Genomic DNA, 26040 nt, shown 5'->3' with positions numbered 1-26040 from the left:
GACAAGATTAAAATAAAAATTGTGATGAAACCCGCAGAATGGTGTATTTCTTTAAATTGTGAGTTACAGTAAGACCAAAGCCTGAAACCATGTAAAACTATGATAAGTATAGATTATAACTGTGATAAGACCTAAACAAAATTGTGGGTTCATGCAACTACAGGTTGACACCGTTGTCAAAGACACTATATGAGCTATAGAAATCCAATTTCTACTCATGTTCCACATAGCATGTTTATTTGTTTTTAATTTTTACTGTTGATTGTTTTGGCGTGATTGGCGAAAAGCTGCAAATAAACCAAAAGCAGCTGCGCCGACAGCTAAAACAGCCGCAGTTCCAGCCACAACGCCTCCCAATCCAATTTCATCTGATTCTTGTTGCTGTTGATGGGAAGTGCGAAATGAAGTGCTGCGTGAATCTCCTCCCGTTGCGTAACCGTAAGTGCTACGACCAGTGTTTTGATGACGCTCAGAAACAGCATGATTCGGATACCAAGAATAATCACCATCAGAATCCGACTCTGATTCTTGCTGCTGTTGCTGGTAATAAGAGCGATATGAAATGCTGCGTGAATCTCTTCCCGTTCCGTAACTGTAAGTGCTACGAGCAGCGCTTTGTCGTTCAGAAACAGCCGGGTTCGAATGCCGAGAACAATGATTCTCAATAACCTCAGGATAAGAATACGATCCAACATTGGCCTCTTTACCAAAATAATGAGTTGTTTTTAAAATCACATAATAAAGTCAATAATTTGTCGTACCTGCACGTGCCACGACTGACGCACAAGGATGATATTCTTCTTCTTCACTGTTATCGGTATATCCAGAGTAGTAGGAAATGTAGCGCAGGTTAATTTCGCTGGGATTAAGCCAGATATCTTGTTGGTGGCCTTTAGGTTGAACGTTTTTCACATGAGAGAGGTCTTCTATCTTAAACTTTAGGTAACATTCTTCAGTCTTATCGGCGTATTCTGGCAAGTGAGAAACCCCATCTCGATTATTTATCTTGATTGCTTCACGCCCGTTATCAGGTGTAAACGAAGTCAGGTAGACACCAGTACCAAATCTGCCATGGCGGCCACGGAGTGACACACGCAAAATTTTCTCATCTAAAATGTTGTTGAAGTTTTTTTCGTTGGTATAGTGATATAGAAACTGTAATGGTACCAAAATGATAGACGAAAAAATATAGTATTCGTACGTAGGCAATGGGTCTGTATGTTATATTTGAGTGCGTAGAGAATAATGGTAAAGATTATCGTATAAATTTATACCATTTCGTGGTAGTTACTGCCAATGGTGTCCAGTATATTTTGCTATTCAAATGTCAATCACTCGCGTAAACCTGAGTCAGTGTAGACGGAATCTGTGAAGGCGGGCACCTTGAAAAAAAAAACAACAGTTCAAAATTTAAATTTTGACATTCAGGAATATTGTTATTCATTGCAAATTGACCTACGCGACATTTCCTACTACTCTGGATTACTGGATATACCGATTTAACAGCGACGAAGTGATGGAATATCCTCTTATGATTCGAATGAAATGAAATTGGATTTCTAAATATTAAGGTAATAATGGCATGAAAGAAAGATTGTCGTCTTCTAATGACAAGGCTTTTGCTTTAGGAATGGTGATGATAGAAGATGAGACGAAGAGGAATTTTAATCAATTTTTTTTCAACGAACTTTTTCATAAAAGATTTGCTCAACTCCCAGACTCTATCCATATTCCATAAACCAGTTTGTCTCAGATGTTTAAGACTTATTTGACAGTTATTGATTTATTTATGTAAACGAGATAATAACTTACTTAGGTTGCCGACTTTGATTTTAAACGAGTAATTAAAGAGTAATCTGAACTACCTCACACATTAAACTTGAACCGGACCACACTGTCAGAGATCTTTGTTATATGCCATAGGCTACGCAGCGCATAAGTAAAAAGTTTTTATCAATTTTGGTGAAAAGGAAAGAAAGATTTTGTTATTTGATTAGACTTGTTGAGCTTATAGATATTAAAAGCACTGCGCGTGCTGATATGGAGCTGCAACTGTTACGTACCATCGGTGTTAAGTACCATCGGTATTCGCCCTTTGTAGTTTGTACGAATACATTGTTCAATCAAGTGACAATAACTTGTCATTGTCACACAGTTTTGTAAAGAAAAAATAACAACTTTTTCTTACTCTTATCGTTGTGTTTTATTCCGGACTTCACGTTATCTTTCAACGCAACTCAAAGACAAAGCACAAAGGCTATACTATTACGCACTACCTATTACTCTACCTGTTCCATACTATTTTCCACTATTGCAAAATTCTGCTTTATTCCCGCTATTCAGTTCCGTCGCACTATGATTCTGCCCAGGGATATCACCGTGGCATTGCCAGAAAACCTACGTTTTCCTTTTATAAGTAACAGGTAATAGCAGTAGGCTACAAGTAAGTAGTTTAAGTAACAGGCAGAGGCAGCGACTTAGTGACGGTTTGGTATGAATAAGGAAAATCGCTGTTGAAAATTTTATTTTCAAAAACAGTTCAATGAAATGCAAATTTGGAATGAAAGTATTGAACCTATCAACCTACACCAAAAATATCGTGTCATGTAAAAAGATAATTAACAAACTAAATAACAACAATGGTATTTCTGTGTATTAGCACAAACAAGTATGCCACGGACTAACGGTACACACATGTCCCAATCGCTCCAGGTATAGTTCTAACGAGCGCAACTTCTAGAAACCTAAAACCCGTCAAACTGTCAATGCGGAATATCTTGGAAATTGGTTGCATTTAGTCGCTGTCACTGACGTAACACACGCCACGAGCTGACGACGCTTTGGAACGAGCCGAGCGAGTTGCAGTAGGAGCGGGAGTGGGTGTAGGAGCAGCAGGTACTACTCGCTGGGTGGCTTGCGTCGATATCTGCGATTGCCGGGCAAAAGCCTGCGTGATTTGGCTGGAACCGGCTGTAGCATGAGATGCGGCCGGAGCACGTGCTCCTGCGCGTGTCCCGCGAGATGATTTGGCCGTTTGACGAGGTGTCGTTTGCTTGGGTGGTGGAATGAATTCTTCTTCGCTATCGCTGATCACGGTCACGTCCTCCTCAACTTTGGCTTCTTTGCTCGCTGCTTTACCTTTGCCACGGCCGCGGGTACTGGTGGCAACTGCTCTGGCTCTACCACGGCCGCGTCCTCGACCGCGTGTTTGCACCGGAGATATGTCAGCTAGCGCAGTACTGACGTCCATTTCACCATCATCGGATTGGCGTAGTCCCTGTAAATGCAAAGACATAATATTAGACATATTTATCGTGTTCGGGGGTAAGACTACTTACAAAGTCGGCACCAGCAGTGGGTTCTCGTTTAACGGTTGGGACTTCACCACTTAACCAACTATGAGCCTAAAGGCAAGGTCAAAAATGGTTAATTATCTAGTCGAGAAATCAAAATAAACCGAAAATTACTTCGTCGAGTATTTGTTGGACGTCAGCATTTCTCTGCTCACGAATATCCGCAAACGCATCACGAAAACTGGCCCGGTCCGTTCCCGCATTGTTATTTTTGAGCAGTTCTTTAGTCTTATTAGCTTGTAAACTGGATAAGATACAGAATTAAATAAAAGTAATTTCTTTCCGAAGCTGTAATGACATTAATTACTCAATCAAATCACGGAAGGCGTCGTCGTGAGTCTTTTCGACGTAATATCGAACGGCCTCGGCCAGCGTGCGCTCGTGCATAACCAGTAAAGGCTTTTTGCTCTCTTTGTAGTAATCCACCAACAAGTTTTCAAGGTGGCCTTCAACCATGTTGATCGACTATTTGCAAACAAGGAAAACCGAGTCAATCAAAACAAATAATGATTGAGGGAAACATAAACACACCTCCATATTAAAGACTGCGTCCCAAGCTTCTTCATCCACATCAACTTTGATCTTGTCTTGAGCAGAGCGTTTGCGAAGAAGCTTCACTACATCCTCTGGATTGGCAACGAGCTTTTCGAGGCCCAACTCAACATGTAGGTCACGAGTATTGAGGAACTGTTGGTCGCTCTCGTGCTCAATTCTTAGTCGCAGAAGCGGAAGTGTAGGCTGGTCCGGATGTCCTGAAATACCAAGAAAATTATTTGTTTAAATTTAACGATTTCGAAATATACGCCAGCGTTTGTTTTTACCAGAAAGTAGTGTTTTTGAAAAATCAAGCATGTCATTAATTTTACTTCGAATTTTTTCAACCACTTCGTCGTTAGCGAACTGATAGCCAATATCACAAAATTCGTCCAGGGATAGTGTGTCAAACACGAACGGCCGAGTGGTTCTCAGTGGTAACTTTTCAATGCAGAAATCTTTCTTGTGGACTTTCAGCATACCGACATGTTTGGGAACAGCTTCGCCAGGCGAAAGGGACGTTGCTACGCTACTGCCAGGCTGCGTGATACGGAATTCATCCAGAGAGTCCTCCGGTTCGATCCGACATTCATGCTCGTGACCCCATAAAACCAAGTGCATAAAGTGAGGCAAAAAGTGCTCGCCAGCATAACTTTTACAACCGTGACGAGCACGGTTTTGATGCAGTACTAGAATGTTGAACCATTCATCCTCGAGTTCGGCGGGAACTTCGAAGAAAACCTAAAGAGTGTGCTTATATTTAAGGCATATGCAATGAAAAACAAATTTTTGTAATATTTGACACACCTTTTCTTCTTGAAAGAGTCTGAAGAGGCGATCATCGTTCATGGAACCAATACCATAAATTGAAACAAACGTGTCACCCTTCTTGAGCAAAATTGGTTGAAACTTTAACTCTTCTAAATTTGGGACTTTGCCAAAATAGTTTACAAATCCAGTTGCTGCTAGCATGTCCATTACACTGTAATTACCGTCACCTGAAGAAAGAAAACACTTTTTCAGCTCATTTTCAAACAGCAATGGTTATACTGATACATACCGCAAGGATCATCATGATTTCCATGAATGGAAAACACTGGTAAGGCTATTCGCAAATTAGGGTCTTCAAAGTTGACACCTGGAGTTGAGCAATCCTTAAAGTTTATATCTGGGTCACTTAAAAATTGCAAAGTGTGTTCATCAGGCCCCAAACAATATTTTCTCAGGAGATCCATGCACCTTTGCAAAGATTTTCGTGATGGCTTGTTTTCATGGAAGAGATCTCCACCGAGAAGTACAAAGTCTGCCTTCATAGTTTTCCCATAGTTCAATATTTCTTCAAAAGTTACAAAACTGTCATCTCCTAGTTATTTAATTCATCACTGTCAGTAAACAGATTTGCAGTCATTTATGTTTTCATTTAATACGTTACCACGTAAGGGGTGTTTTTCCATAAACCCCAGGTGAATATCAGTAGCAATCAGAATATTGAATGTATTTTCTTCATCCACATCCCCATTTTCAAAACTAGTGTCATCCATGATGTCGCAAAATATTTATTCTGCTTATTAAATTCTAGTAGCTTCTAACTCACAAGAGTATAAGCTTAACCTCCCACCATGAATTGCGTGAACGTGAAAATGAATGAAAAATAATTGACGTCTGATTCTAAATTCGAAAAGAAAATAATAGCCACACAGCGTTGCCGATTTGCTTCGATTTCTATAGCTGTCAAAACAAAAATTCCCTCGTTCATTTCATTTTTATTCATTTTATTTCATTCCTTTGATTCAATTTGAAAAAAATTATATAGATTATTTTTAAAAAATTAAATTTTCATATAAATCTTAACATCAGTTGTATTGCTGAAAAAGTAACAAAATGAAAATATTTGTTTCATGAACTTAATAAGAAACACAGTGAATTTGAATTTATACAATTAACAATCAAATCAAATCACCATTCCTCGTTTGGGCAAGGCAATATAGATGGTCGAGGATTTTCGCGTGGATATGGATACTCCGGATGCCACCAATCCATTAGTATGCATCGCGTTATGGGTTCCAGATCAATTCGATTTTGAACCACACTCCCTCGACCAAGATTCTGCTTCATTTTTGCTACGCAATGTGTCGTTGTATAATCGCTGAAACCCAGCGATAATTTCTGGTGCCGCATATCTGATGTCAGCCCCAGGTGAATGTTCGACAGATAACTGTATTGTGGATATGGGAAGCACACGAATTCGTTGCACGTAGCCTTTAGAACCCGACAGTCTGTCTCGAAGTTTTCAAAAAGTTCTCCTCTTCGATTATTCCTTTCGTTAGAATTTCGATTGATCCATTTGAAATAAAAATTCCAACTGCTTCCTTCTTTCTACAAATGTAAAACGCTAATTATTATCTAAAACTATAAAAATGATGAACGGAGTTCTATATTGACAATTGGATTTACCTCGTGCCATGATAAGACCAAGCGCATTCCTTGCAATGTGTAGGGCTCGTACCGTGCCGCCACAGGAGGTTTAATATATTTTATCAAAGAAGGACACCGCAAATATAACAATCGTATTCCACGAGCTCTCAGCCCGCGTCTGCTATCACAAATATTTTGTAAGTCTTTTGGAAGTGATGCCTCATCACCCTTGAATCTAATAGGAATGAAGACACTTGTCACATTAAAATTCAATTATCAGTTTAAAATATCTAACCTATTGCAGAGCTGCTTCCAAAAATGGACTGAGAGTATCACACGATAGGCATCTTTGCATATAAGTGCAAATCTGGAGAGATCTTCAGGTGGAATATATTTTGCAATAAGGAACCAAATGTCTGAAGGGTAAACTGTTCCCCCAGTCAGTTTATCTTTTAGTTTGTTTTTTTTACTCTTTGGAGAGTGAGACATGGGTGCACTTTTTGAAACAGTCTCGTCAGATTCTGAATTGTTGTCGGAACAATAATCCTGTTCTGGTGACAAAGGTGTTCCTGAGGTATCAAACAGAAAATTTAGTACACATTTTTTTTTTATGTATCACTTAGTTACCGATATCTTTTAAATGAATTTTCACTTTTCTTCGTTCAATTTTCCGAGGGTTGTTGGCACAGTCATCGAGTGTCACGTCTAATAAACACCAAAACATTAAAAGTGGTATCAAAATCTACGCGATTCGTATTCATCATTGATTCATTGTACCGGTTGATCAATTGAATTACCTGTAAAGCTTTCGACGATTTTGTTCTTCAAGTAACGTTTTGCTTCACTTTTCCCCATTTCATTGCAATTTTCAACACCGCCGGGTATTTTATTTTACGTATCGTCAAGCAGACGCCTAAGCAGACGACAAAACATAGCGGTGCCCGTGTGCAGTGTGTCAAAACAGTACACACAACACAACAAGGATTAGGTTTTCCTTTGAATTACTGCTTTCATTATTGTTATCTTCTTCTCTATCATCAGTTTATAGTGTATAGTTTTATCAAGGGAAACTTGTAGTTGATAAGCATGATTGCATTCCACTCTTCGAAGTAAAGAACCAAAATGAATCGTCAGCACCAGTCTCGGAACACGGAGAAGGATTTTGCCCCTAATCCAAGACATTTAAGAAATGAAAGAGAACGTGAATCAGATACAACATTGTCTGTACAACACCAAAATTTTAATGGTAACTTATTCTCAAAATTCTATTGTAATTTTTTCATACGTAAAATTTACATGTATTACAGGAAATTTCCCTACATTTGAGATGCCAAAAGCTGTAGGTACATTCTCTTTAGATATCCATCGAAAATATCATAGTGACTTCTCAGAGCTTCGATACCTTACCTTTGACATACCTGAATCTGGCAGCTGTAAGGTGAAATTTGATTTGAGAAAAGGCATATCTGATGCTATTGACAAGGATCAGGAATCAATAAAGCAGAAAATGCTTGATGATATGCTCACATGGATTCTCCAAGAAAGAAAAGCTGATAATGGATTGATTGTTGATCTTCAGCAACCATTAAGGCCTTTGCTTACAGAGTTTGTTTGCTTTCGTGGACTACTTACAGCGCTTATTTTTACTCCATATGAAAATCAAGAAGGTTGGAAAATACTCGCTACAAAATTTCAAAATACTATCTATCTTTGGCAAATTAAAGAGCAAAGAGAAAACGGCAATAATTTTAGCAGAAATCCAAGAAATGCTAAGAGAATGCAAGAAATGACAATGTGGGGATTTAAGTTTGAGCAATACCTGTGTTCTGGTAATATAAAAAATTATTTTATGAATTTTTGGTGTGTGAGATTTAAACATTCTTGTCTCTTCTACACATACAGCTACTCCAGATTCAATTCCAGACTCCCGACAACCTCTCAACACTAACGCCGAATTTTGTTGCGTACTTAAAACAAAATTAGCTGGCAAATCTTTACTTTATGGCGCTGAAGTCGATGCATTGCAAAAAGAATGTCAACCACCTTTTAGAAATCTCGAAAATTTTGTTGAACTCAAAACAAATCGACACATTGAAACTGAAAGGCAGAATGATAGTTTCCTAAAGTAATTCATTTGTCCTTTTATTCTCTATAGACTAAAACAGCATTTCTGATTATACGTTCCTATTATTTTCCTTGCCCTTTTCTGGTTATAGGTTCAAATCAATGAAATGGTGGGCACAGTCTTTTATTGTTGGCATTCCAAAGATCGTCGTCGGCTATCGAGATGATGACGGAGTAGTGTCCCGCCTAAAAACCATCGAAGTCAAGCAACTACCAAAAGAATCCCAAGTAAACTATTTGTCAATTTATTTTTATGATTATTAGATTTCGCACAGCTATAATGAATGTCTTCTCCGCCTAGGGTTTCTGGGAGGCAAAAGTTGGTATGAATTTTTGTCAAGGTTTCCTGGAATTTGCAAGGAATTGCATATCAAACGATTCCGATTCAAATATCCAATATTTATTTGAATTCAATCCGAGGAAAAGGACCATCTCTTTTTGCAGGGAAGCTGGTGAAGCCTGTAGGAATTTACTACCTTCGTGGTACCTGGAGTCCATGCAGGAACCGGTTTAACATCGTGGTTGGTGTTTTCCATTTTTTCTTTCTTGCTAATAATTACGTTTTCGGGATTATACCTGTTTCGAATAATCATATGAAAAGCGAGAAACTAAATTAATGATTTCTTGTTTTATGTTTTACGACTTATCGATCAAATACTATTAAGAACAGGGATATTAGGAAAGTTGCGATAAGGAACTTTTACGTTACAAGTACAACTCATACATAACAATACAAATAATTTCAACGACTTTTACCGTAAATAAGAATTTTGGGTGTTGCTTACTAGTGTAGATACTAGTGTGGGGCCAAAACCGGATATCTTCCACACTATTTCACGCTAGCTAGAATTTTTAAAATCTAGGTAAGCATGCTGCGCTGGGTGTTGCCAATATCGCTCCAAAACCGATATCGCGCATATTATTTGCATATTGCATTTGTATCACAAATAGGACAGATGTATGGCGCAACAAATTGTTTTGTTATTGGCACTTCCATAGGCGCCAATTCCTTTTAGAGCCTTAGCACCATTCCCTCGTAAGGTGACCCTAAAATTTAACTGTTGATGGCCGTACCTTTTTCTGTAAAGAGCAATTTGGTTTCTGTGCGTATTTTGTAGCTCTTATTTTGGTATCAGGCATTATATTTACCGATTTCTTATTTTCCTTTGCCGAGTCCTTGTGTCCATCCATTATTGGACCTCCATTTGACCGTTTTTTGCCAATTCAAAATCCGCTGTCTCATCATTATAATTCCGAGTAGTCGTCCAGTCTGAAAAGAATGAAAGGAAGCCTCGCTTCCTTTTTCCTTTTTATTTATGGACAGTTGTTTTGAAGGCCGCGGAGGAGAAATCTTAACTTTAGTCAAGAAATTATGCAACATCTATTCAAGCCCGATTTCGCCATTCAATTGACGGCACCGAGTTGTTTACTCAAGACGCAATAATCTTTTAGCGTCATGCGTTGACATTAATACCAAGAAAGGAGATGTAGGTTACTGTATTTGTCGTTCAAATATAGAAATTGTATTATATAGTGCTCTGTACATAGTAAAAAAATGTGCTTAAGAATAATAGAGGAGAGCTTTTGGCTTGCAGTGGCGATCTACGTGAGGAAATCTACGGACGATATATCATTTGAGATAGAAGGTTGAGTGCAATTTAAAAAAAATATTGTCGGTCGTTTGAGATTGAAAACAAATTTGTTTTAGACAATTCTAGCTGGAATGGTGAAGCATGTGATTTTCTGTCTGTTGCTGTCGATCAGTTCCCACTGAACCGTGACGCTTGTCTAAAAAAACAAATGTGAAATAGTTATTAAATGTCATAAAGTAATTTAATTTGTGTCACTTACCACTGGATAAATCTGAAGAATAGGGAATGTGTTGGAGTAGGTGTAGACCTCTCCTGCCTTTGTGGTGCAGCCGACGGCCTGCCTGGATTGTTTAGATACGATCCTGGGGCAAGCTGGCTGATTGTTTGTGCCGACGAACGGCAGCGGGATACCTCCAAGACGAGCGGTAGCTCCGGTGGTGATGCGGTTTGTTGCAGCGGCTAATCATTCGCGTTAATTAAAGAAGGAACTTGTCAAATTTTGAAGACATTATAAGGTTGCTAGGATTGAAATTACATGGAATGTAGTCGAATTCGACGGTGACTTGAGTTCCTTTTTGTAAGATGCAAGGGAAGTTGTTGTTGCAGTTGGAGACGCGCACCTCCAACAGTTTGCCTGTCATGGGAGCACCTGTTGAAAACCAATTCAATTACTCAATTAGAAAATGATAGGTACGACATTATTGCCCAAGAATTTTTCATAGTATTCAGCCGCCGGCTGAGGTGTGAACAGACGACTAATCCACGCGCTTACACTACTTATAAAAAGGAAAACCACCGAGACGGGTGCTTGCTTGCTTGCTTGCCTGCCTGCGAACGGTCACTCTTACTTTTTTCTCGTTTACGGGATATCGCGGGCAAGGACAAACTGACCAGTCGGCTGCTGCTGGTCAACGTGCCAAGCGCGATTTCCATTTCATCCCTTCCCCATTTCACAAAAGTCGACAGGTTTTTCTGTTCAATTTCGGCTGCCGTTTCTCCGGTCATTTTCACTTTTTATTTTTGTTTTTCGCTGTCAGTCACTGGTGGGAGAGACGGAATTCAACCAACAAAAATAATAAGGGCAATGGGTCAATCACATGATCAAAAAATGAACGGGTAAATCTCCACTGGGAATTGAACTGTAAATAACGGGAGAATTTCCAAGAGAATAGAGAGAGGCTAATAACCCTAACAACGTATGAACACGTTGTTCACCTTTCTCAAATCGAACCAACTAAGTTTGATTTTTTAAAGAAACGCCCTAAATTACGTATTCATCGTACGTATTTGGTTTGACAGGTGAGAAACACAAATGAGGTGAATTTTTCCCATTCAAAAAAAAAAATTAGAAATTAAAGTTTAATGTTGTTATTTTACCACTGCAGGGAGCGATGGGAACGCGCGGATGCTGAGCCATGACGCAGCCGCCGGAGATGACGAGGAGGATGACTAGTGAAAGGCTGCTGGATTGTTGCGGTGCCATCGTGTATAGTGTTGATTTTTAAAATATCGTCAAAGCTTCTAACTTGAGTGACTTGATTTACTCTTTTCGTCCAAAAGTCTAGAACTCTTTTTATAACACTCGAAGGCTGTGGTGTCGGAGGATGCGGGAGCGATGGAGGCGCAGGTTGAGAGATGTCTGACCACTCCACGTCCGATGTCCAAGAGTTTTTAATGGAAAGCCACTCCTCTTGTCCACCTCCCTACTTGCCACCTGGATCACCTCCTCCCCCTCACTTTCTTGGGGTCCCTCAAGAAGTCGGTGGGCAACCCCCATCTGGCCGCCTTTAACTGGGCGGTCCGTACTGTGTCGCACGATCGCCCAGGTATCTACCAGACGCATTGAAGGGATATTAGAGAGAGAGAGGAGAAAAGAGAAAAAAGCTCTACCTCAAGGTCGTACCAGCCGGTCAGCCGGTCCACTGGGGTTTTGCTTTGAGAACCAACAGGTTGGATATTCACACAAACTAAATGACCAAGCAATAATTGAACAAGAAATATATGAGATGACCAGCTAAATAGGTGAGGAGACTCGTTTGAAAAATCGGTCAGGCGTGAATCCAGTCTCACAGCAGGTGCTAAAAAAGTTAAAAGCGAAAAGAGTCGGAGTAAGAAATTAAAACAAAATAGAAGAGCGCGGAGAGGTCGAACTAGAGAGCGAAAATTTAGTCCAGTCGACTATACAACATTGTAATAAATTTTGTGTCCATCTTTCATTCGCCAACTCTCCTTGCAGTCCATTCGCCAAGTTGTGCCAGAGAGCGCGACCGAATACAGTTGGACGGATCGCTAGCGTCCGTCAACTTTCTAATTTTCTTAAGCCATGCGCATTATCCTACAAGAGTTTTGTATGTATATATACTAGTTTTGAAAATCGCATATTACGCAAGGCAAACTTCTTGTTTTGGAAAGAAATGAAAACGCGTTTTTCAAGCGTACTTGACACTTGCCAATCCTTAATTTCGATTTGCGGAAAAGGTAGCTAACGAAGTTGCGGATTCCTTTGACTAAAAACCAGATTTGATTTTTTGCCAGCTCGCTAACAAATCAGACCAACATTAGCCGCTATACTACGTCAGCACACGTGTGTGTTGACATAATTGTCTCACTAACCGGAATATTGGCAACTCGTTTCTGCTTTACTTTTACACCTTTCCCCCGCACACAGAAAAAAAAACAAAAATCGTTATAGCAGAGTGTGTACTCCGCAATTCCTTTTTTTAACATTTGGCATTATTAGACCAGTAAATGGATGGAAACGGAACGAAAGCGCACGTTGTCGATTTGCTTTCGGGATTTTCCCTTGCAAAAAAAAACAACAACATTAACAAATGAGAATAAAGGCAGATTCAGGGCAGCCAGCAATTCTTTCACGCTCCGACGACTAGGCGAAATCGGGGTCTCATTTCAATTTTCATCGCTCTTATACTGTTTTGTTTGCCTTTCAGATTTGTCCCAAAAGTTTGGCTGTTTTTTGTATTCTTCCAACAACAAAATGCTGACGCGCAGTTGACACGCTTGTAGCGTCACTAATGAAATAAAACAACAGCGCCAGAAAAAGAGAAATCAAATTAAAAATGACGCGCTGGGACAACGCGGAGAAAGTGGAAATCTTCGTTTTTTAAAAGAAAACAGCTAGGGGATGGTATGATGACCGTGATGATTATACGTGCACTTCACGATTAAAATCTTTTATTTATTCATATTTTATTTTTTCAAGGCCTTGGTCTCTAGCTTAGATTTTCTCACTTCCAGCACCACCAGCGCCCGGATGGACTGAAATTCCAGGGAGACCATTGACATCGATGGGGTTCAAAGTCAACTTCTCGTGTGTGTTTGTATTATCGGATGATCGATAGATCGCTCCGGATTGTCTATTATAAGACGCCAAGGGAAAAGAGAGGGCTGCTGAGGCCTTCGAATAGATGTTCTATAACAATCCATCAATCTCTCAAGCCATCAGAGAGAGGATGAAAAGGGAGAGTGATCACAGGAGAGAGAGAGAGGATAAAAGGGGGGGTAGATATGTGTTTTTAACGAGTATCACGACCTTGACCAAGTCATGAAATAATCCTTATTCAACCTGCTGTTGGCAGCTGTCGTTGGCCTGCTGCTGCGAGGGATACATCTACTAGGTTTCACTGGCATTATATTTACGACACGTACCGTATCTAAGCAGAAAAGCAGGTTTTCTCCCGAATGAACCGGACTCTCTTTCGCTATAGAGCTGTAGATTCCTTATACCTGGGCGCTGCCATTGAATTTCAATGCTGCAAACAACCAACAGAGAGAGAGAGAGAGAAACATAATAGAGAGTCCGTTCTATAGTTAAGACTACATATACACACATGACGACGTGTAACCCGTCTGTGTGTTTTTTTTTTGTTTTGTTTCATTGACATTGGCGCGGTCGACTATGCGGAACGTATTTCATTTTCTTTCGCTTTAAAATATATCGTGTCAGCTCTGCTACCAGTGCGCTACTGTGCAGCCCTGTCGACACTCTCTTTTGACATATGTATACAAATCTACAGACCTTATTTAGATTGGAGTGTGCTTTTTGCCCATTTCAGATGACCAAGCGCATTTGTTTGATTTGATTCAAAATAAGGAGCGCGCGCGCAATAGTGAAAACGCGCGAGAGGATCCCATTTTTCGTTTGCGTAGCGTGACGATGCGAAATTTCTTCGTTTCTTTTTTTGGCACTTTTACTCGGTTTGATGGTTTAGTCAAAGTCAACACGAATTTTCAATTATAAGCCGCCTGTTGGCTGGTCTATCAATTTCGGGCTTATCTTGAATTAAGTTTTATTGTGTTCAAGTCGCAATTAGCACAAATGTGGGATAGAAGAGAAAACGAAATGCGCTATATCCCGATCCGTAAAGAAACTACAGTTCGTTTTGTTTTATTTTCTTTCCAGAATAGAATATACACACAAACTAGTAGTATAATTCGTAGTACTACGCGATTTTTAGCCAAGGTTACCTTGTGAAAACAATGTCGTAACTTGCTGTAAAACACACAACCGGTTGTTATTTTTTTCTAACCACATTACGAGCACATGCACGGGTCCGTGAAACAAGTGAAAATCCCGAGTAAAGTTCCGAGTTGGAAAATAATAGTTTAGCCTACAATCATTTGACCGTTTCATAGTATATTTTCAAATAAGAATCACTTCATTCCACACCGGTAGATCTGCCCAGCAACATGTCGTCCCGCCGTGTAATTAATGAGATCGACTTTTATCCAGCGCTAACTATTTAACTTTCGTTCAACTTTAATATCGAAGCAAATTTTGGTTTATTATACACCTGCTGTATCATTCGGTCATAAACTTAGACGTATGTAAACAGGAGCAGACAACATTACGACGCGGTTTCTCCCGTTGGTAGCTCAAGGTCTCGCTTCTTTTTTCTTTCTTCTTGACGCGAGGAGGAGCCGACGGCGGCCAGTTGATCTCGGGTTGGCCCTTGTAAGATAATAGAAACGGACAAGAAGGTATAGAGCCGTCGCCGCTCCGATTTCAAAACGACGTACTTAACGCTGTCTAGCCCTTCGCCGTGGAGATGGCTGCTCTTGTGCTTTCGAATGATGTCGTCTCTGCAATGACGTAATCATATGTCACTTGTGTGTATAAGGCCAGATGACTCGGCAGATATGATTAATTTGGGGTTGTATGCAAATTTATCTGCCGCTTACCGCAGAGGATTTGGCGGCTCTGGCGGATGATGGAGACTGTAGAAATAGCCACCACGTGACAATTCGGGATACACTCGGTAGCTTTTGTTGCGGAGTCGGTTGCCGAAATCGTCGTCCTCGCCGCCCCAGCCCCAGAATTCGTTGCTGAAACCGTTGACATCCTCGAATTGGGATCGGCGGACGGCCAGGACTCCTCCAGCGTAGCCTTTGTAAGCTGAACTATTTTTATTTTTAGAAAAATAACAAAAAGAAAGAAAAGAGAAAGAGTACGATTCTAAGCGTGATTATCGAAATAATAACCGGTCCTAATTTGTAAATGACGACTTGCACAACAATATTCCAACACAATTCCATAATTTACATTTTTTTTTTACAATTTCAAATCTATAAACACGAATTTCTTGGTAAAAAGACTGATAACAATTTTTAGCAAATCAAAAAGTCGACCGTGCTAAAAATTTCCATCGGCGCCCAAGATCCTAGCCGCTATAGTCCTATCGCCCCGCTCGGTTATAATATGTATACAAGTATATTCATAGCTATAGTTCATTAGTATTTTTTAAAATCAACTAGTGTTGTGGACGGATACAACAGTCATATCTACTGGCTTGCAGTGTTCTTTAATCTTAATATGCTTATTTAAAAATAAACTTACGACAGGGAATTTTGTTTTTCGAATTATTAAACTCTCGATTCTGAAAATGAAACGATAAACATTTTGGAGCAACAAAGTCATGCGGGAAAACTACGTTGGTTGACGCAATAGTCTAATTATTGCTTCTTGTTATTGCGTTAGCGCTATGATGACAACTAGTCTCCAAGGTTCAAAAAAAAAAAACGATCACAGTAACACATGACGTATGTTTTCTTTTTAAATCTCCTTCATATACTAATGCCATCTCACGAGTTGTAAAGTGACTAGTGTCCCAGCGGTAACTTTCGTTTTCAGTGGGATTTTCGAAGAAGAATGTAGCTGCGCTGTACTTATATACCAGCTTGTGGCTACTAATAATAATTACAGGTAATCCCTTTTGCTCTGATAGGTGGCCATTTGAAGGGCGAATCGGCGGTCTTCGTGGCACTTGTAAACGGCGAAATTGGTCTCGGGTAGCGTGTCGACGTCGTGCAAGATGAAGCAATCCAAATCGGGATGGATTCTTAAGGCTTCGATGACACCTGCGTTGAGTAATTTCCCGCGGTTGAAAAGATCCCCGTCTAAAACAGGAGTTTAGAAGAATTGGGATTTCTCTTGAAATGTTTTATGTGACGTAATATCTTACCTGCTTGTTCGACGACGAAAATTGTGTAATGACGCCATTGGGAGACTAAGACTTGGTGGAGATGCCTCAAGAAAATCGGCAGTTGATGCCAACGTCTTTTCATGGGGACAAAGATCCCGAGGCGTTGTCGTGGATGACAGTGTTCCGGATGCCAGTGCCCGCCCATCTGGATGTGTGGAAACAACTCGTTCAACTCTTCATCCGTCGGTAGGGTCGTGTTGATCACCAAACGGACTGTGAAACGTATTTTCAAAATTGAATCGAATTTACTCTGATTCAAATCGCCAAAAGAGAAAATGGAAATTTAATAAAAACAAACAATAGTTTAGAAAATCCATGAGCAAAATATTAACTATTCTACAAAAGAGTGGAAATTATTTTAAAAAATTCTGCCTCAATCAAATGAGTTATCGAGACGTGTCGAATGCTGACTCGCGAAATGGGCCCGGATGTTGCCGACAACAACGGAGCATTTATCAATAAAGAATTAGTTATCCAATTCAAATTTCAATTCTTCAATTGAGAAAGTAAAAAGGAAATCCAAAGAAAAGTTGACCTACTTGGACCAGCGGATAAATATTTGAAGCAAGGAGGTTGCTGTCGCTGCTGGTGATCAATGATGGGGGTGCTGTTGACACCACTCGACGACTCACTGCGATTCACGTTGGACGGCCAGAGGATGTTTGTAAAAGCGTCCATCTTCGTCACCTGAACGAAAACTAAAAACAAACCCAAGGGAAGGAAGACTCGACGCAGGAGAAGGCCCAATCTCGGCATTGTCATTCTCACAATTAATTTGAGCTGGAAATGTGGATAAGTTAAACGTAAACAAAAAGTCATTGTAATAAATACTCACGGAGCTACGAGTGCTGTAATAAAAAGCAGATAAGAGAAAATTCACTAAAACAATAAGCTCATGATATTCCTATAAAGTAAAAATGAGCAAATCACACCTCTACTTCGGACGTATAATTAAAGCATAGCCCAAAAACTTGTCTGAATGCGACGTTGGGTATAGCACTAGTATTCGTTGTGTAGCCGATTTCGACAGAACTGAACTAACTTCGGGTAGAACCAATAGAGCAATATAAAATTCCAGCAGGTACAATATGTGTCTACTGCGTACCGTCACAACTCAAAAGATACTACACCTTATAGTCATGGAATTTCGCTCATTCTCAAAACCACTTTGGAGGAAGTGTAATTATTGAGGAAGCTCTTTTATTCCAACAACACAATACTGTTTCTTCTGACTTTTGTCTATCACTAAACGCAACGGTTCTTTCTCCCCTTTACAATGGACGCGAGTCATTCACGCTCGCGCCACCAGCACACGTGTCGGGAAACTTATTCCATCCCAATGCCCTCGATAAAGCGTCGGTCCGTGTCGGTCATCAGAGACTTTTTTTTATTTATTATTGTGTGAATCCACCAAAACTTCATATAACCAAAAAAACTAAAGGAATAAACTATACTGACAAATGATTTCGGTCTTGTGCTGCGGCCATCATTCCGGCAAAGGACGAGCGGTAATCGGCCAGGAGAACCAATGGATTGTCGAACTCGACCACGACGCCATCCTGGAGGATCAGGACTCGATCGCACTCGATGACCGTGTTGAGACGATGGGCAATCGTCAGAATGGTGCAATCTTCGAAAGCCTCGCGCAAAGTCTTCTGAACCAAAGTGTCCGTCTGCGTGTCGATGGCCGCCGTGGCTTCGTCCAACAAGAGTATCTATAGGCTCATCCATTTTCCGTATAACATTAGAGGGTTTGTTAAACACTAAACGAGCGATATACCTTGCTGTGACGCAACAGAGCTCTGGCCATGCACAGCAGCTGTCGCTCTCCAACTGAAAAGTTTTCGCCATTTTCAATGACTGCGCTGTCCAGTTGACCGGGCAGCGCTTTGATTTTCTCTTTCATGTTGGTGCGTTCGATGGCCTCCCAAATGACGTCGTCGTCGTATTTTTGAAATGGATCTAAATTGTACCTGTAAATATCGTACGATTTGATTTGTTAATTCAATTAGGCGATTGTTCTCGTTAAATTGTCGACCCACCTAACGGTACCGATGAAAAGGACCGGATCTTGAGGGATGATGGACAGTTTTGAGCGCAGATCTTCCAAACCGATTTCTGAGATGTTGATTCCATCGATTTCAATCAAACCGGAAGCCAGATCGACCAGCCTAAACAGGGCGACGCCCAGCGACGATTTCCCTGATCCTGTTCTTCCCACAATACCTGAATTAAGATGTTGAATTCGTAGGATATGTGTGTAATTAGGATTTTGGATTCGAAAGATACCAATTTTTTCTTTGGGTCGAATGTGGAAGGAAACATCGTTGAGAACCAACGGCAAATTCGGGCGGTAACGCATTTTGACGTTTGAAAACAGGATCGAACCTCTTTGCGGCCAATCTTTTGGCGGGCGACGCTCTTGAACGACCGCAGGTCCTTCGCTTTCTAATGTCTAAAATGCGCACAACTCAGTCAGTTATTTAAAAATTTCACCCGGTTTTTTAGAACAAATGAATAATGAACAATATGTGCATGTACCTGAAGAGAAGTTTGCATCCGTTGAACGGAGGTGAAGCGTGATTCCGTTTCGGAGGCCCATCTAACGGTGTTTTGTAGGATTCCGGTCAGTTGTCCCGCATAAGCCAATGCCAAACCAGCGAAAGCTGGCGGAATCATGCCCCGGAGACCCACCACAAGTCCACCCGTAATGCCCATGATGCAAACTGCAAACAAATTGACATAAACGAAATCACATTTCTATCATATCATATCTATTAAGTTCTACCTGCTATGAAATCCAATCGCACAGCCAGCCAGCGCATACTGCACGTGAACAAGAAAAAAGTCGAAGAATTCTCGTCAAATAAATCCATAAATCTGCAAATATGACATAATAGATTCAATTGTTAATGGTTATTTTTAAAATAGCTAAATCTAGCTGAGCCAGTGATAATTATACTTGGAAACAAATTCTTTCTCTTTGCCGAAAGCGTGAATGGTGTTCAATCCACTGATACTAGCGGTGACGTGACTGTAAATTGGGGACCGTGAGACGTTCTCCAGCCGCTTGAGATCGCGGAGAGCGCAGCGAAAGACGCGGCTGATGAGGACGAAGAAGATGGCCAGAAGGAAGAGAGCAATCAGGAACCAGGGAACGACCATGGCTATGAAAACCATCGACATTGTCACGACCAGCATGTTCTGAGTCAGGGCCTCGTTGCACGAAGGTAAACGGCAATCGGCTGTTGATTAATTCAAGGTGTACAATACACGTTAGATACAAATTAATAATCTAGAAGGGAATATCGTTTGAATACTTTCGTCCAGATCGCGTGAAAAGATGTTAAGGATCCGGCCGACTGGAGTGGAATCGAAAAAACTCATCGGGCTGTTGAAAACTTTGACGAGTAGACGATTGTGAAGCAAATTTGATGCGCGTAAAGATGCCTTGAAAATAAATAATGATTTGTATAATTAAATGAGAAACAGTTAAATTAATTTTAATTGAAAATACCTTGATAAAGAAGAAACTCCGCAATAAGCTGGATAGAACAATGACTAAGATAAACAGGCCATAAACTAATTCATAGTAATGAAGGTCCGGATGGCCTCGGACGCTCGGGTAGTATTCCGTTTGGTTGTCGACAATCCTACTGGCATTCTGTTTGATATCAGTAGGACGAAATTGAAGTCTTGGCATTTTAATTAATAATTTTCTCGTATTACTCACCACGACACCCACATCGAGCCAGTGAGCCAGCCACCACGAGCTCATAGCTTCAAGAAAAAAATTAATATTGGGTTTAATTGATTAAGAATTTTTAAGTTTCTAGGTTTTAAATAATTTATACCAGTGCCAACCACATTGATGACAAACATGGAAAAAACAAAAGTCGCTAGAAGGTATCCGCCAGCTGCTTTGATGTAGGTGTTGTACGTTTCCATGGGGATGGAGCCGACTTCCACCTTTTCATCCTGAACCAGTCGGCCGCCAGTATCCACGGTAATATCCACACTGGGACAGAGTTCGTCGTCGATGGAGTGGTTGGCAAGGACTGATTCCTTTGACGTGGCGGAAGAATCCCTTTTCGTTGCGAATTGTTTCCTCTTCCGGGTGGCCGTTTCTGGGGAAATCTGAGATGGACTGCAAAAACCAAAATGTCTAAAAGTTATTTTTTGAAAATCTGCCGTCTGAGGTGATTTACTGATTTTCTGGTATGATATGGCCGTCGTCGGGGTCGATTTCAATCAGGTTCTTTTCGTTCTCATCGTGCAGGAACGCGTGAATCAGCGATCCGTAACGTTCATTCTGCTTCATCAAGTCGACGTGCCGGCCCTGATCCAAAATCCGACCACGGTCCATAAAGATGACTTCGTCGCACTGGCTCAAGTACTGCCATTTTCGATAATAAAAAATACGTAAAATGATGATAAAAAAGTAAAAATTAAAATAAAATTTCACCTGAAGTTGATGGGTTACAAAAATGACGGTCTTATCTTTAAGCGCACCGCGGATGCAGTAATTGAAAATGTGGTTACCGACGTGACTGTCGACGGAGCTCAAAGGGTCATCCAATAAATAAATATCTCTAATAAATAAATGTAGAAAAATAAGAATGATCAATTTTCTGACGTAATGTTCGCCGAAAAGAAATAAGAAGTGAGATGGGAAACCGATTTGCGTAAATGGCCCGGGCCATGGCGACCCTCTGCCTTTGCCCGCCGGAAAGATTGATGCCTCGTTCGCCAATTTCCGTCTGATCGCCAGCAGGGAGGATACCAATGTCTTGATCAAGAGCGCATACCGTTAAAACGCGATTGTATCTTTGTGAATTAAAAAATAATTGATTTGACTAAAAGATTTTGTAAATGAAATGAAGACGGGACTAACCTTTCAACGTCAAACGTTTCGCCAAAGAGAATGTTGTCTCTCAGGGTGCAATTGATGATCCAGGCTTGCTGCGAAACATAAGCGAAAGAGCCGTCAATCGTGACACGCCCTTGCGCTAAAATCATTTGACCGAGGATGGCTGAAATGAGCGATGATTTGCTGGATCCCACCGTTCCGCAAACGCCAACCAAACGGCCCTTACGTAGAAATAACACAATTTCAGTAAAGTACTAGTTATAATTAAGAATAATCGAGGAGGAATATACCTTAGGCACGATGAGATTAATGCTGATGAGAACAGGAATCGGTTTTGGCGGAATTGCCGTCGTGAGTACTTCCTTCTCAGGATCGGGGTGGCGACAACAGCAGCAGATGCGATCCCAACTGAATATAGAAATAACGATAATAATGAAACAATAATAATAAAATAGAAAAATTTCGGAATTCATACAAACTCATTTTGTTTGCTTTGGCCTTCTTGGCGGCAGTGTGCCAAACAAACGTTCCATTATAAATGGCCAGTGCGATGCTCCGATCTATGGGCTTCTCGGAAAAAGGCTGGATTTCTTCCATGGACAAAACGCTCTGTCAAATAATAATTTTTTTGATTAAAAATGGATGAACTAGAATTCAGAGATAAGATAATAATTTAAAAAAAAATTTAATCAACACACCTTGATGCGCGGCCAGATGACTCTAGCTTCGTCCCAAGTTTTCAAAGCTTCGCGGGCACCGTTAAGCGACGGTCGAACTCGCGAGATCATCACCGCCACCACAGCAAATCCCTAGATGACATTAAAATTATGTAATAAAATTTTAAAAATGTAAGACGACGTCATACTTCGGCAGGTGAAAGGTCATATCCAAATCCAATATGGGCCAGGAATGTCACGATAACTGCAATGATGGGCACAACGGGCGTGAGAGCGACACTAGCGGACTGAACGTAGGCCGTGGCCTCCAGATATTTTTTCTCCTTCTCTCGGATGTCTGACGTTAGAAGATAAAGTCATTATAGTAAGATGGCATTTAAAGAAATAATTAAATGAATTTACTTTTAATGCTCTTGGCAAATGGCTTTTCCCAGGCATACATCTTGATCAGTTTCATGCAGATGAGCAGTTCGTTCATGAGCTGAACGCGCTGATCTGTCGCTTTCAGAGTTCGACGACGGAAGTATCCAGTCAATCTGGAAACCAAGTACTGAACTGGATAAAAGAGGACGAAGACCAGCATACCCAATGCGGCGTGAGGCCCCAATAGCCAAATGGTGTAGCCGGTACCTTTTGATTTAACGACAAATAATAAACTGATAATTATTAAGAAACGGGAAACGTTTGCTGGCATTGCTACTCAATACCGATGGCTGCCACGAATGGATCGCCGACGATAAATGGCCCAAAACTGGCCACTTCGTAAATCCTTTGCCCGTCGTTGGCAAATAAATTGATCATCTAAAGATTAATTTAAAACGAAATCAAAGTTGAGAGAAACTAAAAGGATCTATTTTTTGTTTGAGATAATTTACTTCACCGATGGATTTGTCGCCCAGGGTAGACAGTCGTATCACTTTCTTGTACAAAAGGGCCATAACGGCCGATCTTAGTCGTGAACCCGTTCTGTAGGCGATGGCCCACGACATGCCAAAGAGAAGGACGCGCATCAGTTCAGATCCGGCCATTCCGGCCGCCAAGATTGCGCCGTGCCACCACACTTTGTTGTTATCCTGGACAAATTGCACTAACCGGCGCATGAAGAAAATCTAATAAAATTAATGAAAACAGGCATTTAATAACTGTCTTACACGATTAAAAATTCAAAAGATTCTACCGGCCCTATGAATCCGAATACTATGGATGTCAAGTACAGGATGATGTTAACCAGAACGCGGGATCGAACGAATTTCCAGGTCACCCGTTTCAAAGACGCATCCTCAAGTCCGTGGCGTTTTACTTCCTCATTCCACATACGCCCAAGCCTATAAATTATTTGCGATTATTTGTCAATTTTCCAAAGTGTTCCAAACTTACAGGCAAAATAAATCGTCAAAGAATAAAAGAATTTGATACGACACCTTTGAGATGCGTTTTCGCAACTGTCTCTTGTGGAGCAGAGAGGAATGTCCTTTCTTTTGAGTCCCTGCTTGTAAGCTCGTTTCATGTACTTTGTCAGCCAACTGTACGTAATGAAGGAGAATAGGCCAGCACGATCCAACGGCATCGTTTCCTTGGTCCTAATTAATAATTCACTCAAAATTACAAAAAGATCTTTTGTGCTGTTATTTTCTTAATGTACCTACCTTTCACCGTTGTCATTCTTTTCGGGAACAAGATTTTTAACCGACTGATTTTGAACCCAACCGCCAGAAGAAGCTGAACGTCGGCTTTCATTTTTCTCGTCCGATCGACTGAAAATGGTGTGTGATAAATCACCGAGGTCTACGTCGACATATCTTATTAAGCAGCCAATTCGATTTAAGAAATTTTGTTCAATAAAACAAGGAAATAAAATTAGTTAACATGTCTGAATATATACCCTTCGTCAACAGCGTCGTGAATTTCTCTCCCAGGGTCCATGAAGAGGTAATCGATGCGCTATACAGAAATAAACGTCTATTCGTTTCATTCCATCAGTGGAATGAGAATGTCTATGGCACCTCCGTCGATCAGACGTCCTTTTTTTGTTATCTCGTCGAACATACGTTTTCACTTTAATTTGATATGTCAATGAAGAATTATTTTTTGTTGAAGTTGATGATTTTCTGAGATTTGAAATGGGCGGAAAATTTGTTTTGCTCTTAACTGAAAGTTCGTCGATCTCTATTAAACTGACACACATTGGTAGGCTACTAATCAGAGATAAAGAGATTGGCGGAAAAACAACAGTCAATTTTTTAGCTGTTAAGGAGTGTGTACACAATTAAAATCATGTCCCATTGGGATCCAATCAAGGATCCACAACAGAGTTATAGATACCCCTGCTCCTTCGTCCCACAACGGACAGTAAATAATTGAATCACATGTTTGTTTAGCTTTAAAGAACGAATAATGAAACCAGATCTCGAAGGAATCCCGATTTCAATATTTCTATCGATATATAAATCGTCTAAATTCTTAAGCAGACTAATTAGAAAATTAGTGTCGTCTCACTTCTCACTCGTCTGCTTACGTTAATTCGTTGTGTTTGTACAAGCAAGGTATCATGGTCTGTCTATTTGGTATAAGCAACGAAGTAGTTTTCGAAAAAGAGACGAAGTTTATAGATTACAAAGGAAACGGAACGATAAATTTTTTGACAACGTACACATGGCTGAACGAAAAATAGGCCAGTAAATGAAATTACAAAAATGTGGTCATCGTGTCTGAACTCTGGTAGTTCTCTTTAACATAGAATCGCTTATTAATAGTTAAGATTCCATGCTGTTCGGTAGGTAAATTAAACTAAGAATACCAGGAGAAGGATTATGGGAGCTAAAATAAAAGAGGAACCCTGTTCCAAATTTGTAAATGTTAGTTCCTGACTAGCATTTATCATGCTGTCAATGTATGGCAGTTTGTTTGTACCGTATTAACCTTTTTCTTTATGTGCAGATTTGAGACCTGAGCCAGCCATCACAACAACAAGATATTAAGTTCTGTTAAACCTGACAGCAGCAACAATCTTAGTATCATCACTTATTGGGTAATGTTTTTCGTTACTTATTTTATTCCTGTGACTGTGACCTACTAGATGTTTTATGATGCATGACATGCATAAATGCAACTTGTTAACCTTATATTTTTAGGGTTTACCCACTGTCTCAGTTTCAACTTTTCCTTACTTGTTTTTTTAGACTGGAAATATTTTTCGTAACCCATTTTTTTTTTTTAAATTTAGATAAACTGCATCTACATCCATCAGTGTGATTGGAGAAACCATCGATGTCATTCGAGTTACGGATCTCTTTTCCCCCTTTTTAAAATTCCCTCTGTCCTCGCGTACACCCATGTGAGTGCGGGTGTGGAGGTGTTAACGAGTCTGAGGCCCTTTCCCATCCCGCCTGGTGGTTTCTGCGGATGGAACACTTGTGGATGCCTGGCCGCAATTCCCGGGCTTAAAGGTAGGAAAATATTATCTCTATTCTTCCTTTTTGGCCATGGGGTGGCGTTGAGTGTATATCGTTACATAGTACGGAGTGTGATTATTCCTGAGCTATGCCCTGAGCATTTTATAGATAACAACTTTTTGCGTGAGATGGCCATCGATCACAGGGACCTTATATCCCATTAATATTTAGCGACATCCAGTTGTGGAGAGGGGGAAAAAAATGTCAGTCTTTTTTTCTCTCTCATAAACTACTGCGCTTCTTCTTGTGCTTACAGCCCTGCCCCACTACTTTCAGTCTCATTCACTTTATTTATTTTACTTATTTAAAAAAAAAAGTGAACTCTTTTCTCTTGCCGTTTTTGTTTACCCCAAAAGGGTTCATGAAATAGTTTATTTCTAGAACGACTGCAGATCAGGCTTGTTTTTTACCTCACTACTTTGACTGTGGATAAACAATCGAATTCCAAAATATTTTAATTCTTCAAACACTTCAAGCAGATTGCAACTAGAAGATATTGCCGCTACACAGGCACCTCGTTACA

The 26040-nt window shown here is 40.3% G+C and overlaps 7 protein-coding genes and 1 long non-coding RNA gene across 11 annotated transcripts; 2 read left to right on the top strand and 6 right to left on the bottom strand.

Moving 5' to 3' along the window:
- Positions 1-25: 25 nt before the first annotated feature.
- Positions 26-2326, bottom strand: LOC124208318. 3 transcript variants are annotated; one of them, XM_046606094.1, is made up of 4 exons: positions 2189-2326; positions 1275-1382; positions 762-1155; positions 26-701 (listed from the first exon to the last, which is right to left on the bottom strand). In XM_046606094.1, exons 2-4 carry the CDS (start codon positions 1275-1277, stop codon positions 253-255), a joined length of 846 nt encoding a protein of 281 aa, XP_046462050.1. In that variant the 5' UTR covers positions 1278-1382; positions 2189-2326; the 3' UTR covers positions 26-252. The 3 variants fall into 3 exon arrangements, with proteins under 3 accessions (XP_046462050.1, XP_046462047.1, XP_046462048.1); XM_046606091.1 differs by lacking the exon at positions 2189-2326 and adding an exon at positions 1813-1981; XM_046606092.1 differs by lacking the exon at positions 2189-2326 and adding an exon at positions 1460-1531.
- A 305-nt stretch (positions 2327-2631) lies between these two features.
- On the bottom strand, positions 2632-5581 carry LOC124208317 (double-strand break repair protein MRE11-like). The gene is made up of 9 exons (XM_046606090.1): positions 5320-5581; positions 4948-5250; positions 4695-4885; positions 4175-4628; positions 3885-4105; positions 3661-3818; positions 3468-3597; positions 3339-3404; positions 2632-3277 (listed from the first exon to the last, which is right to left on the bottom strand). The coding sequence occupies exons 1-9, from the start codon at positions 5426-5428 to the stop codon at positions 2795-2797; spliced, it is 2115 nt and encodes a 704-aa protein (XP_046462046.1). The 5' UTR covers positions 5429-5581; the 3' UTR covers positions 2632-2794.
- Positions 5582-5728: 147 nt separating this feature from the next.
- On the bottom strand, positions 5729-7213 carry LOC124208315 (transmembrane protein 183-like). Its single transcript, XM_046606088.1, has 5 exons — positions 7100-7213; positions 6930-7007; positions 6598-6871; positions 6342-6537; positions 5729-6263 (listed from the first exon to the last, which is right to left on the bottom strand). The coding sequence occupies exons 1-5, from the start codon at positions 7155-7157 to the stop codon at positions 5844-5846; spliced, it is 1026 nt and encodes a 341-aa protein (XP_046462044.1). The 5' UTR covers positions 7158-7213; the 3' UTR covers positions 5729-5843.
- On the top strand, positions 7211-9054 carry LOC124208314 (decapping and exoribonuclease protein-like). The gene is made up of 5 exons (XM_046606087.1): positions 7211-7548; positions 7610-8131; positions 8205-8427; positions 8519-8654; positions 8728-9054. The coding sequence occupies exons 1-5, from the start codon at positions 7425-7427 to the stop codon at positions 8938-8940; spliced, it is 1218 nt and encodes a 405-aa protein (XP_046462043.1). The 5' UTR covers positions 7211-7424; the 3' UTR covers positions 8941-9054.
- An 854-nt stretch (positions 9055-9908) lies between these two features.
- On the bottom strand, positions 9909-11787 carry LOC124208316 (ecdysteroid-regulated 16 kDa protein-like). Its single transcript, XM_046606089.1, has 4 exons — positions 11396-11787; positions 10554-10667; positions 10278-10477; positions 9909-10214 (listed from the first exon to the last, which is right to left on the bottom strand). Exons 1-4 carry the CDS (start codon positions 11499-11501, stop codon positions 10131-10133), a joined length of 504 nt encoding a protein of 167 aa, XP_046462045.1. The 5' UTR covers positions 11502-11787; the 3' UTR covers positions 9909-10130.
- Positions 11788-14655: 2868 nt separating this feature from the next.
- Positions 14656-17366, bottom strand: LOC124208311 (beta-1,4-galactosyltransferase 4-like). Of its 2 annotated transcripts, XM_046606086.1 has the most exons (6): positions 17058-17306; positions 16498-16731; positions 16237-16432; positions 15218-15436; positions 15056-15118; positions 14656-14987 (listed from the first exon to the last, which is right to left on the bottom strand). In XM_046606086.1, exons 1-6 carry the CDS (start codon positions 17278-17280, stop codon positions 14912-14914), a joined length of 1011 nt encoding a protein of 336 aa, XP_046462042.1. In that variant the 5' UTR covers positions 17281-17306; the 3' UTR covers positions 14656-14911. The 2 variants fall into 2 exon arrangements, with proteins under 2 accessions (XP_046462042.1, XP_046462041.1); XM_046606085.1 differs by having other exon boundaries at positions 14656-15118; positions 17058-17366.
- On the top strand, positions 15344-16815 carry LOC124208313. Its single transcript, XR_006880420.1, has 2 exons — positions 15344-15426; positions 16261-16815. It is a non-coding gene; the product is annotated as an uncharacterized LOC124208313 (long non-coding RNA).
- Positions 17367-17517: 151 nt separating the features above from the next.
- LOC124208310 (ATP-binding cassette sub-family C member 5-like) lies at positions 17518-24396 on the bottom strand. The gene is made up of 26 exons (XM_046606084.1): positions 23948-24396; positions 23712-23864; positions 23487-23645; positions 23243-23390; positions 22941-23174; positions 22773-22866; positions 22468-22695; positions 22254-22402; positions 22087-22197; positions 21864-21997; positions 21679-21796; positions 21413-21609; positions 21196-21345; positions 20984-21110; positions 20727-20914; positions 20373-20665; positions 20252-20298; positions 20036-20182; positions 19839-19968; positions 19481-19763; positions 19307-19398; positions 19060-19244; positions 18808-18973; positions 18561-18744; positions 18299-18491; positions 17518-18233 (listed from the first exon to the last, which is right to left on the bottom strand). The coding sequence occupies exons 1-26, from the start codon at positions 23986-23988 to the stop codon at positions 17967-17969; spliced, it is 4218 nt and encodes a 1405-aa protein (XP_046462040.1). The 5' UTR covers positions 23989-24396; the 3' UTR covers positions 17518-17966.
- Positions 24397-26040: the final 1644 nt, after the last annotated feature.

This window comes from Daphnia pulex, chromosome 11 (assembly GCF_021134715.1).
Source record: "Daphnia pulex isolate KAP4 chromosome 11, ASM2113471v1".
NCBI classification, from domain to species: Eukaryota; Metazoa; Arthropoda; class Branchiopoda; order Diplostraca; family Daphniidae; genus Daphnia; species Daphnia pulex.
Note: the sequence above shows the minus strand (reverse complement) of the source record. Positions and strands in the feature narration are given on the sequence as shown.